Raw genomic sequence first — 13,379 nt, forward strand, 5'->3', positions numbered from 1 at the left:
TATGTGGAGACTTTCGAGAAGACAGTGAATGTTAGTTGTATGCAGTAAACCAGATAAAAGGCACGCTGCTTGCTGGGGTAACTGCATAAATAGCAGAGATGTTACTTGTTCTTTCCACCTTGCTGCAAAACCCTGTTATTTGATTTGCTTAAATACTGATACGTGACATTCTCTTTTGAAGAGGTTTTTTTTTTTTTTTTTTTCCTTCTCTGTACTTTGTGGTATTTTTCAGAGTATTTTAAACCTTTTTGAACATTGAATACTTAAGATCTCTTAAGTTTCAACAGCCAGTTAGACTGAAAGAGACATTGAATAGTAAGAATATACTTGCTTCCTTGAGTTGTGCTAAAATGTGGTTTCTTTTTTTTAAATACATTTTATTTTTTTATTTTAAAATTTTCAGTACTCAAGTATTTAGTAAACTGAAATATGTTTACTGACAGTTTACTTTTGGAGAATATGTGAAATCTTACTGCTGTGTTGTTTTTCACAGTTTTGCCTGGATTATATCAAAATACGCCTTGAAAGTCAAGAAGGTTAGTTCATCTTTCATTTTGTATTAATGTATATGTATATATTTATTTTGAATGAAATAACTGTCAAAGGAATTAACAACTGAATCATAATGAAATGTCAGTTCTGGTTTTGTTGTGTGTAATAAATTATACTGGGGCCCTATAGTCAGATAAAAGGGGAAAAGAAATTGAGATTATAAATTTGGCCTGAACTGCCTGGTGAATGAAAAATGGAATACTTTGACGTTACCTCTGCCTTAGTTAGCAATTTGTGGTACGTGTGCAACTGGGTTGTTAGTTCTTCCCCTTCATCCTGATTGAAGAGCTGTAGATATTCTGGTGCTGATAGGCCAAGGTCTTGAAAATGGTTAACAAAAACTTTAGCCAAAAGTAATCTGTAACATGCTTATACCTCTATAACACTTTATTAGTTCTTTTGTTTCAGATGCCTAAATAGAGAGTAAAAACCCCACAAGTGTGTTAGACCCTTCCTATTTGTATCTTCCTTTTAAAGTTTCTTCTTCTCTAGCCTATAGGTTGTATATTTCATGTTATTGAAGGGAGTCATTTAGGATTTGGTGAGCTAGCAGCCTAGCCTTTGAAAGCTATTTTTTTTTTGTTTTAAACACAAGGGAGAAAAGACTGTAGGAGTCATCTGTAAACTTTCATTTAATTACTAGCTTCATTTTCTCCTATGTAAGTCCCTAGGGAAGGTAAAGGAGAATTGGTGCAAGAAGATGGACTAGTTAGATCCATGTAGCGTATTTCTGCTACTCTTTTCCTGATGAGATGTCGTACTACTGTTCTGAGCAGAAAATATCAGCTCGAAGGAAGCATGTCATCGCTGCAGCCTGACTTAGAGCCGGGCTGTTTCTTCCTCAGCTAGTGGAACCAGGGGTATTGAAGTTTTAGAGGGAAAGGAGAGCTGCTTTCCTCTGCTGAACCTGTGGTGGCCACCACTTCCAGTCTGCAGCCAGTGGATACTTTGCCTTGGGTAACTGTTTGCCCTGTCTCTATAAGTATATTCTCTTTGAGAGAGGCACAGGGGTTGGCACGTGGTTGCCAACAAGAAGGGAGAATGTGGAGAGCTGCTGCTGGTCATTGGCTGCTGATTGCCAAGAGAAGAACGGAGGAAGCAGGTGGGGGAGAGGGGAGCGCATGACACACAAACACCACAACACCCTTCCACTGATTTATAATAAGAAAAACTAATAATGTTGCTGGCATTTCTCTTTGGTAGTAAATTAAATTGAGAGCAGTACCTTACTTTCGTCAGGCAATCAGGTTGTTTCTCTGCATCTGTCTATTTTCCTCTTCATTTTAAAGTTGTTTTTTTTCGCGAAGGAACTTGGTCAAAGATAAATCTACAAAGAAAGTTTTACAAACCTTTTGTGAAATGTGTCATCGCAATAGTTACAAATTTAAATTGTCACTGGAAATGCTGGTTTTTTTCTGTGAGATAAAAAATAGATTAAAGTTGGTGAGAAGAAAGCAGTTTGTTTCTGATTACTTTCCTGAAAGGTGACAGTGGAGTTCAGTTTGTCTTGTAAGGTATTACCAGGCATCACTTCCCGGATATCTGTTAATTTCAGACTTGTAAAAAGTTTCTTAAAAGTTAATGAGCACATACTAATTTCTTGTTAAAATCAAGGGGGAAATTGTAAAGGAAACATACATATAATTTATTATAATGTCATTTTTTTCTCCTAGACTCAGAAAGCGATATCCGAGAGATTAACCTGAAAACTTCAGAGCTTACCAAATGTGAATGGTGTAGTGTCCGAAAATTACCAGTAGTTTTTCTACAAACGGCGCCATCAACCTGTAGTAGTCTGAGAGACCAGTTGAAAATGAGTAAAGATAATGTCTGGTACGAATGTAAAGGAGACAGTAAGTAAACCAATTTTAGTCTTTTCTTTAAATTGTGTTTTGATGTTTTGGATCATGACTGAGTGCACTAGAGAGTAAAACTGGCATCATCAGCTGGGGCAGGAGTAGAGTTTTTCCAGACATGATCACCTTCCCAGGCTGGTGAGAAGTACAGTTCAGAAAAGCTTGGCAAAACTTGTAGTCGGTTTGTCCAGGCACATGCCAGTTACAACATGTAGTCAGCCTACTGTAACTTTTTTCACTGATATTTCTACTGAGTGAAAGCAAGTTGCTTGTTTAACTTTTTTATATGGGCCTTTACATTTATGTGACAGCTTTTGATGTCTTTCTGCTTCCTGTGCTGTTCTTCTCACTGGCTGCAGTTTCAGTAGAAACTGTTGAGTGGGTTGGCTTGGATTTTTTTCTATATGCTTGTAGTGATCTTGTGAGGTACACAAATATATGCTTGGAAAATAAGTGGCTTTATCTTAAAATTATACTTAATTTCAACATAGTTTTCCTCATCTTAGTAAGCACGCTGTTTTTTAAATTAGCATAGAGTCCTCTTCTGCTTAAGTAGGCTTTGCTTTAGGTTAAATTTTGTGGTTATTTTTACCTCTACTCGGCTCTATAAATACATGATGCATTCACATGGAGGAAGAACGCTTTCAACAATTGCAGAATTGTGTGCTTTCAACATATAATACCATTATAATAACCTTATCCACCTATAAAAAGTATGAGCTGTAAGGAGTGCTATAATTACAAAAGTAATTGGAGAGCATGCAGGGAAGCTAGAGACAATCCTAGGAGCAGGCATTAGACCCCAGGTAAACGCAGGTGTTCACAAGTGAAAAAAGGAAAAGCTTCCTGGGTGGTCTGGGTAAGAAATCCTTCCTTTAGCATGTCTCTCAGAATTTCTGCCCCCAGCTTTTCCCTGTGAGGCTGTTATGCTGAACTAGTTCTTCTACACCCAGCTGCTTTATTGTATTTGATGCTTAAGAGTACTTTGTGATACCACAGTTGCTGTTTGCAATGAAATGACTTTAAGTCTGAATTGTTAATGGTTTGAGCAATTGTGTGTAGAGGCCTAGTGCCCAAAATAGAAATACCCAAAACCCATTTAGACACCTAAATTCAGTGTACAGTGAATTGGGAAATACGCTGCTGAAGAATTATTTTTCGCAACAGTTAGTGTGCTAAGTAAAGAATAACCAAAAGGAAATGGTGATGTGTGCGTCTGAAATGCTTCTCTTACAGAAAGACAGGTCCCTGCAGCTCTGAGTTAGCTGGCTTTGCAAGACTGGAATATGCTGCTGAAATCCTGCTGTGTCTGACCACTCAAATTATTCCTTCTTAGTGCACCTTACTGCTATTTTATTTTTCAAATGATCTGAGTGGGTGATATCTATGCAGTAGCTGGTTGATCTCGCTCACGTTCTCCAACTTTTGGTTAAGGTGTAGGCTGACCTGCTAATCCGTTGTACCAAGAAAAATACATGATTTATTAGACCTAGCAAAAGTAAGCACAAGAAAAACCCTAATAGTGTTCTGTTCACAGAATGTTCACTGAGGGCAGAGAGGTTTTGGTTTGTTTATGTCACAGAACCTGAAAGCAAGGGCTTTGCTCTTCTAGGTGGGGAGATCGTGTTCCCTGTGTAATGAGGTGGAGATTCTGATTACTGTGATATTTAAAATTCGTTTCTTTGTTCAGAGGCATACCTTTTAGAAATGAAAACTAGTTGCCGGTAGATTGGAGATCCTTAAGAGATTTCTGTTTCTATGGTAACAGAAATCTGATCAGAGAAAAATAACTGTTTCTTTTGTGAAATTGCTATTGAAGCTTTTTCTACTTACATATCCACCAACACGTGCCTAGAATCAGTAAGAACAGTTTTGTTGGAACTTTGTGCTTCTAATGTGTAGTATACAGCTTGTATCCCCCTTTATAAAAAAGCATCATGCTTATCTTTCCTTTTAAGTCTGGAAATAGTAGTCTCAAAAATGTATTTTTTTCCCCCTCAGTATTCAGTTTGGTTTCTAAACAGTGATATAGGTTTTGTGTCCTGTTTACTACATATGTCAAGTTAAAACTTTTTTTTTTTGATGTGTCACTGTTTCTGAGAATCTCTCTTGTCTGATAGAGCTGATATGTAGATGTCAGTGCTGTATATCCACGTAAAAGTGGTTATTATGGACTGTCAGCTAAAAGGCTGCAACCTCTGGGCTTATATGCTGTAGTAACTTTAATATGCAAAATTTTGAAGAAGCAATAATCTTTGAGCGTAGCCTTCTAGGATCAGGACAGACCATGCATCTGCCTGAATAATGGGGTCTCGTAGTGTTTGTGTTTAGTTTGGTGTATGTTATCTCAGTTCTCTCTTTTTGTTTTCTTTTTTTGTTTTTTTTTCTTCCCCTTTTGGAATCACTTCTTTTTGAAAGTAGGAGAAAACCAAGCTGAACTATCTTAAAGTAAAATCTTGTGTAAGTGTTGAAGAGGTTAAATAGATGAAAGCCATTTTAATAATAAACACTGAGACCACAAAAGCCCATCTATATTCGTTACAGAGTTCTCATTTTCTAGTAAATTTTCACGTATGGATATATCTTGAGTCATTTTTGAGAGATCTGCTCTAGACTTCTTGGTATTGACCTGGGAGAAACTTGGACACAGTGATTCCCTGTATAGAGTTTTCCCTGTGTAGAGAAGAAATTATGCCGAGTGCATGATTCCTGGAATTGTATTGAAATAGTAGGATAGGAACTGTAATAAGAAAAAGATAAAGTATTGATTACAGAGCCCTAGTGTCAGTAAGCAGAGAAGCTGTTATTTCAAAATCTGTGTACATGTTGGCCCACAATTCATTGAAATCTGTTTATATTTGCAAAATTTTATTTTGTTTCTAAATTAATAACGTTCTCTCTGCTTTTTTATAGGTCAAGAAGAACAGTACATAATTTTGATTTTTGAAACTGGTCTTGATCCTCATGCAAACTCAATATTTGAAAAAATAATTACTGACATTGGTATTAGAAATAATATTTCTGACTTCTTTGTGAAAATTTCCTTTGAAGAAGCCAATGGCAGGCTTGTTGCATTTACTAAGTGCTTGGAAGACAATTCCAAAGGAAGCCCATCTCACAGAGAAAACAAAATAAAAAATGTAATTATATTTTTATTTTAGAACAAAATCCATTATATTATTTGGGTTATGAATAAACTAAGAATAGCATGCTAGTCACTAGACCAAAAACAATCCAAACAACTTCTGGCTTTTATATGAGAATTCCAGACTGGTCCATGGTGGTTTATGAAACTATGGGAAATAGTCTGCATTCACAATACCTTTTAGTTTATTTAGGGTTACTGTGATAGTAATATTGCACAGTGGCCACAAGTAATGATGTCAGTATTAAGGGACAAGAAATTTGTACTATAATTAGGCAACGTAATAGTTTCCAAATTCATGTACTGATAAAATTATATTTCAAACAAGAAATTAAGTTGCAGTGTTGTAATTAAATGTAATTAATGCTTCCTTTAAACAAAACTTCCTCTTAAAGAATTTGAAACGTTCGTGGCTCTATGAGAAATAAGTCCAGACCTAAGTGTAATAAATGAAGCAGGAAAGGGAAAGAAACCCCAGACTCGAAGTCCTTCTCAAAAGCAGGGGATATTACACTGCTGGACTTCACAAAGCTCTTATTACCTTTTTGGTAATATTCAACGCACTATGCAAATTAATATCAACTTTATTCTTTTAAGGTTGCTTCTGAGTCCAAAATGCAGCAGCGAAATAAACAGTTACCGTATTTTGATGATGATGATGAAATTGGAGAACCACATACAGTATTTATTGGTCCTATAGAAAAGTAAGATGTTTATCTTTGCCCTGTAGCGGTTCTATGAGGGTTTTTTTGGCATTTCATATTTATTATTGAACATATTTCTTCTTTCAGGTTGATAGTTTATCCACCTCCTCCGGCTAAAGGTGGTATTTCTGTGACCAACGAAGACCTCCATTGTCTAAATGAAGGAGAATTTTTAAACGATGTTATTATTGATTTTTATTTAAAGTAAGTATTATTTCAAATCAGTTTTTAGTTGTCTTTTACTCTGAAAGCTGCATAGTTCTGACATTAAAGATTCATCATTCAGTTCGTAATGCTTGGTCTGCAACTCTGATTAGCTCTAATTTTAAAGGTGTTTTTATATCTTTGCAAGAAATTTTGTTTCCTCTCCTGTTCTACTTGGCAATGATATTGTTCTCACTTGGGAAAAAGGTTCTTCAAAATTTCTTTGCATCCGAAGAGGAGTTTTAACTACCAGCAAAAAAATAGCCTTTTGATGGTCAGTTGTTTTTTGTTTCCAGAGTATTTGTGTTTCCTGGAGTTTTGGTGATTTGGATTAACATAATACATAAATTAATTTTTTTGTGTCACTGATGCTACAGATGTTAGAAGCGTATTAAATTGTTACATGCTGCTGGGTTTATGCAACATATACATATTATGTATGTGTATAATATTCAGTCTATTAAAATATTTTAGAGATGAAAATAGAATTTATGCATCTGTCTGGGAATACTTGAAGATTTAGCGTCTCAGTTACAAAATATAAGTTTTTTCCTAGATAGGTCACGTGTAAAAAACTAATTGAAAATTTGTTTTCCTGCCATAATATGAAAATAAATGAAACAGAAACACAATGACTTGTTGATTGAGCAGAGCCTTTAATACCTTGAAATACTGACACAGATTTTTGCATTAGTTAGTTCCTGTGGTTAGTTAGCTCTGATATTCTTATAGCTATTCTGTGAGAGGCTGCAACAATTGGGTGGGGAGGTAGCACTTTTTTACTCTGGTGACGGATACTGTAATACCTCCCTGAATTTTTCATTTTTGTTAACTATTAGGTATTTGGTACTTGAAAAACTGAAAAAAGAAGATGCTGATAGAATACATGTGTTCAGTTCATTCTTCTATAAACGCCTTAATCAAAGAGAAAGAAGAAATATTCATGAAACTTCAAACCTTTCGTAAGTCTGTTGATAAGTCAGTTTGACTAAGAGCCGAGTACAACGAAGACTACAAGAACAGATGCTTTACAGAGAAAAAATCTATACAGACAATATTATACCAGGATATATACAGTAAATACCAGGAGAACTCTAGGAAGCATCTGGACCTATAAAAAGCATAGAATATGCCTTGAAAATCTTAAGCTGTTAAGGTGAAACTATCTGGAAGAGTAGTCTTTCAATTAAAATAAGCTACCTCAGAAATCATGTGTTGGTTTCTTCTTGCAGAATACAACAGAAGCGACATGGGCGAGTAAAAACATGGACAAGGCACGTCGACATTTTTGAGAAAGATTTCATTTTTGTTCCCCTTAATGAAGCGTAAGTAAACGGACCTTTTTATCACATTTGGTAAAGACTTTAAGCTTCGTAGTTATAAAATTGAAAGTTATATTATAGTGTGAACTGAAGTTAAAAAATAAGAGAATAAATCTCTTTTTCCAGGTGATAAAAACAAACTGGTAATGCAGGCTGCTTAAGTGCATGGTTGTAGTATGAAAAATATCATACAATATAAAGACTGAGCAAAAACGGACTTTTGTGAGTGCTTTATCTAGGTTTTACCTGGTTCTCTAGAGTTCTTTCTTCTAACGTGTTGTCGTTGAGAACTTTTGGATTTGCCTTTTTTAGTCCTTACTTCTCCCTCTAATGAGATCTGTTTGATGTAGATGAGATCATCCTTTAGTTACAGTAAACCTATATTGGTAGAAAGCACAGCTGAAAAATCTTTACTGCCATGTATTGGGTGCTTTAGTCTTTCTCTTTATATCCTTTTGTCCTGATGTTTTTCTTTGATCAGGAAGCAGACTGTTATCATTCTAATGGTTGTTAAGGACTTTTAATGATCCTTGATTTCCTTAAGATCAGAGGAAGTTGTCCCAAACACACTTCTATATTTCACAAAAAGAATCTAAGCAGTCGTGAAGCCATAATATTTAGGAAAGTTAAACTACTGCATTTTAAAAATATACAATAAAAACAAATAAAGACATAGAGATAGAAGAGTTGTAGCTGATTTATCATAGGTATACCTAGCTGATCTTTTAAAAACTCAAAGAGTAGGTGTGCTTTTTAATAAAATCTCTTCAAGGCATTTTATCTGGATACCACGCCATTGTGGAGTGGGAGGAAAATTCCTGAATCTTCTCTTTTCCTGTCTCTTTCCCTGCTGAATTCTGAGGCTAACTCTAGAGAGATATTTATGAGGCAGTTGGCCATAGATACAACAAAGTCATAAGTAGATCCCAGAGACAGCTGTTCACAAGCACTGACTTTAGATTTTGAGATGCTGTGACCTCTGTACAGTCATGGGCAGACAGCCAGTCTTTCAGTGATGAAAATGACTCGAGTGTAAGATATTCCCCCTGTGCACTGTAGACCTCATCCTTGCCATCCCTCTCCCCCGAGAGCTTTAAGTACCAGAATTTTCAAGTGTCTGTTATAGAATCATAGAATCGCTTGGTTGGAAAAGACCTTTGAGATCATAGAGTCCAACCATGCTATTAAATCATATCCTTAAGCACTTCATCTACCCATCTTTTTAAGTACCTCCAGGGATGGTGACTCCACCACCTCCCTTAGTTGCCTTAGAGCTTTTTTACTTCCCGCCATCCTCTCTCACAATTCACACATCTACATTGGTTATGCATAGAAGAAATTAGACTGATCATGCTGCAAATACCAGGCAGTGCAACTGACCTGAAAATGTAAAGAAATAGTTCTGTGGTTTTATAAGAACTAATTATGTTGCTAGTAACTTAGTATATCGTAGTTTTCAGTGTCTTGTTCATTTACTGATCTGGGATCAAAGCAGTGTCTACCTTCAGTAGGAGTGAATTTGCAGAACAAAACAGTTTGTTCTGAGCTGAGGACATGGTGTTCAGACCATGTGTGGCTTGTGGATTTTGCTTTCAGCAGTCTTTGTCTCGTGGACTCATCCAGTAGTGATTAGAGCATGAAAAGTACTCTGAGTGCGTCTCTTTCATCTGGAAATGATCCTGTTCACACTTTATGGGACTGTCCTTCACTGTGAACTGAAACTTGCTAAGTGGTGATAGTAAGACATTTCTTTGCAAAAATTATTTCCTGATGTGTAAAGCGAGAATATTGCAGAGTAGAAAAAAGCCAAACATCCAGGGAGATGAGAAAGTGGTGATTTGATAGCAGAGGGGCTATCAAATAGAGCAGGTTTGTTTCTTACTATTATTTTTACCTGCATTCTGGCAAAGAAAGTATAAATTAGATCTTCCATGTTGCTTTTTTTCTTAATTTATTGTTAGTAGCTCCTGGTGTTGTTCTTAGATACACTTTGCTCTTCTCCCTCCCATCAAACATGTCAGTTCCCCAACCTCCTGAAACCCAGCATTCAGTTTTGAGGAACAAAAAGCTGAAAGTTTTTTTTGGAGATGATGACGTATTTAGGAAGGAATCGGTGACTTGAGGATGAAATAATCTCATTATGATGAGTAAGTGGTACTGCAGGATGGAGAGGAGGCTGGGGAGCCACCTGGAGAAGAACACGAAAACTAGCGAGTATGGAGGCTTCTAGGTGTCTGTCCTAGTAACAGAGCTGTCACTCTTAGTGTTTCCTCTATATTTATATCGCCATGAGATAGAAGAATAGCAGGTTTTACGAGGTTGCTGTATATTTGACTGCTCTTTTCCATATATTTTGTTTCAAAATGGGTCACAAGCAAAGAATTGGAGTTATCTTCACTTTTTTCAGTCAAAAAATGTGTTGAGGTTTTCCTGTTTACTTTATTGCACGTGTCTCTCTTGCTTTGATATGTAGCTCTCGTCTTTATGTTGTATTGACATGTAAATCCTGTTTTATTTTCAACAGCTTAATGGCAGTACCACTTCAAGTGCTTTTTAGCTTTTATGGTATTCACACGAGGTCCAACACAAAAAAGTGAGGCTTAACTCTATAGTCCGGGAACCAAGAGTAGGAGGGGAGAGACAAAGAGATGGTTATACAACATGTTCTTACCTGTCACAGTGAGACAAGGCTCAACTCAATCTCTTCACTCAGTATGAGTGGATGCATGTTCAAATACAGATGTTTTCTTACCTTATTTGGAAAATGTTGGCATGCGCCAGCCCACATCGCTTTGTCTGTGAAGCATTTTTTAGCTAATAAAAACCTCACTGTGCCTGAACACCCACCCTATTGAGCAGACCTGGCTCCCTCTTCCCAAAGGTCAAGTTGGTGCTCAAAGGAACCCATTTTTTGTTGGTAGATGTGAAATCAGAAACTACGGAGTTCCTCAACAGCCTTTCAGAAAATGTTCTGTGGAATTGCTTTGAACATTTGCAGCATCGTATGCTGCTGGATGTCAACTCAGAAAGGAATTATTCTTGGTATTTTTGTGTCAGACTTCTCTTCCATCAGTTATTCCTTGTCTTCATAGGTTGTGATCGTAGTGCTGACATACAGCCTTGAGTTGTTTAGACTCTTCCAGTGTTTGCAGCTTGACTCATTGCAATACTGCAGGTGAATTTCAGGAATTTACAGCATGGTTTGGTGCTGGTAATTAGTCCTTGTAAACAGAACTTTCTGTGTATGATAGAATAGCAGATCAAAGGTTTGGAAGAGTTTCTTTGGTTCCAGTGGAAGATCTGCATTCAACACTATGCATAAAAGGTCTGAAACCTTCATCTGTGGCAAAGTGAGTCTGGTTAAGAAGCAGTCTCAGAGTTTCTTTTGCTTCCTTGTGTCTTGAATGAAGTAATGTGCAAGGCAAGTTATTCTAGGGTTTGAGAAAACGCAAGAGAAGCTTTCGGTTTGCAGGAATGCTGCTAATCACTGCTAATGTTTCTCCTGTGCTGCCTAGAGTGATGCTTTTTTTTCTTCTAGGACACAACTATTTATTCTGGGATCTGGTTTAAGAATACAGTCTAGAAATTATTTCTTTGGAGTTGCTGGACTTCAGTATCTACTTCCAGAAAAGTCTTTCCAGACTCTCATATACCGGCCAGTTTAGGGAATGTGGGCTCATCACTTAAGAAGTAAAACTGCAGTAACGGGAGGTGGAAAATTAACTTCAGGACAATACGTCACATTTAACCATGACTGCATCAGTGTCCTTTGGTAGTACAGTCCTTTTTGTTCATCTCCAATGGAAATAGGTTGTTTTTTGAAAAGTTACAAATAATTTTCTTTTTTGATCCACGTTAATTTGCTAGTCTGTTTACATAAAAGGTACAAAAAGCCTATATTAACAAAGCGCACACAAATTCCAGGGTTTGATGATACTTGCATTAATTTTCTAGGTGTCATGAATCATTCAAGACAGAATGCCTCCATACTTCACATGCAGCTTTCAAAGGCCACTCACTTTACCTGCCATTGAGTTTCAGTGGCTTCATAATAATCTAATTATTTTTTTAGTATGTCAGTTAGACATACATTTTTAGCTACTGCTTTTTTGTAATGCACATTGAAACGTGGCTTCACCTGCATAATAGACTGCTAGGTTCTGGTTTCTAATTTGCTGTAGCAAATTAGAACTTTAAGCAAATTTCTAAATCAAGTCAGTTGATACCTACTTGCAGTACCTCAATCCCTGAATTTGCTGCAGCTTCGTTTCTGATTGAGCGGCAAGTCAATGAATTCTGAAGAGTCAAGGAGGAAACTGGGACAAAACTTTATTTTGTTTTGGAACTATTTTTTGAAAGGGTTAGAATGTCAGTTTTGTGAAGGGTGAGGAGGACAACAGCATTGTGGTAGATGGCATTACAAACACTTTTCTCCTCTTTTTTAATTCACTCTTTACGAGATTTCCTTGAAGATCTGAAGTGTCGTATACAATTGGAAGATCTCAGGGGCAGAAGAATATGGGCAATTCAGCTGTACTGTTAGATCTGACTACTTGTGTTGCTTGTCTTGAACTATTAGAGAGCTTTATGCAGCCATGGAACATGAACTCTACAATCTTGAATTCATGCAGTGGCAATGTTAAAAACAAAATAAGCTTTCATTGAAAGGAGGAAAAGGATGTATAAAGCATGAGCAAGTTGAAATAAATATTTAGACAGCATCCATTTTCAACTACCTGCGTCGTATTGATGAGTTTGTTGGCGACTACTTGCATGGAGTGATCTTACCTGTAGAAAAGACAGTGGAGGCTTGAGTAAAACCTGCTCAGAGAAGTGAACAGCTGTAACAATCTCTTTGATAACTATGGCTGACAGGGTTTGGGTTTATTGTGTGTGCACGCAGGCACTCAGTGTTTTGTTTGGGTTTTATCAACTCAAGTTTTAACACTAATTTAAGTAATTGCTAGTTTTTAATCTGTTTTTTTCCTTTACAGTGCCCACTGGTTTTTGGCTGTCATCTGTTTTCCTGGTCTAGAAAAACCCAAATATGAACCAAATCCCCACTATCATGAAAATGCTGCAACACAGATGAAATCTTCCTCTTCGGATGGAGAGAGCAATACGCCATCTCCTTTGCCAAATGAGTTAGATGCACAAAACTCACCTTCCAAGTCCACAGCAAAGAAGACATTGACCAAAAAGTATAATACAGCTTTAATTGACCCAAACACTGAAACAGAGGACAGTGGGTCTTCATGTTGTAGAAGAAGTCCTTGTAGGGGAAAAAGTACTTTCAAAAAACTGAATCAAATAGACAGTGATTTGGAAGAACCTAACACTGTGGAACTGGCATGCCATAAACTTGACCATAGGACTCCGGATGAAAATGGTATACAGGGTGAATTCACAGCTGCTAGCCAATCTATGGGTATGTAATTCTAAAAATGTGGAGATTTCACATCTGTTACTACTTTTGCAATATGTAAATATCATACTTGCAAATTTTAGTGGGTGAAATCTGAGGGCTTGCAATATAAATAATTTATAGCCATTGCCTATAAAATGTTTTTTGTGGCTGTTGACATAACTCTCAGGG

The 13,379-nt window shown here is 36.7% G+C and overlaps 1 protein-coding gene across 4 annotated transcripts in view; it reads left to right on the top strand.

The window, feature by feature from the left end:
- The window catches only part of SENP6 (SUMO specific peptidase 6), an 80,705-nt gene that overhangs the window by 53,023 nt on the left and 14,303 nt on the right, over positions 1-13,379 (top strand). For all 4 annotated transcript variants that reach the window (XM_054062214.1, XM_054062216.1, XM_054062217.1 and 1 more), the window contains 8 exons: positions 494-536; positions 2,226-2,405; positions 5,322-5,548; positions 6,151-6,257; positions 6,345-6,461; positions 7,301-7,423; positions 7,694-7,786; positions 12,778-13,211. In XM_054062214.1, the coding sequence (XP_053918189.1) occupies positions 494-536; positions 2,226-2,405; positions 5,322-5,548; positions 6,151-6,257; positions 6,345-6,461; positions 7,301-7,423; positions 7,694-7,786; positions 12,778-13,211 (1,324 nt within the window). The remainder of the gene's footprint in view (positions 1-493; positions 537-2,225; positions 2,406-5,321; positions 5,549-6,150; positions 6,258-6,344; positions 6,462-7,300; positions 7,424-7,693; positions 7,787-12,777; positions 13,212-13,379) is intronic.

This window comes from Cuculus canorus, chromosome 3 (genome assembly GCF_017976375.1).
Source record: "Cuculus canorus isolate bCucCan1 chromosome 3, bCucCan1.pri, whole genome shotgun sequence".
NCBI lineage: Eukaryota > Metazoa > Chordata > Aves > Cuculiformes > Cuculidae > Cuculus > Cuculus canorus.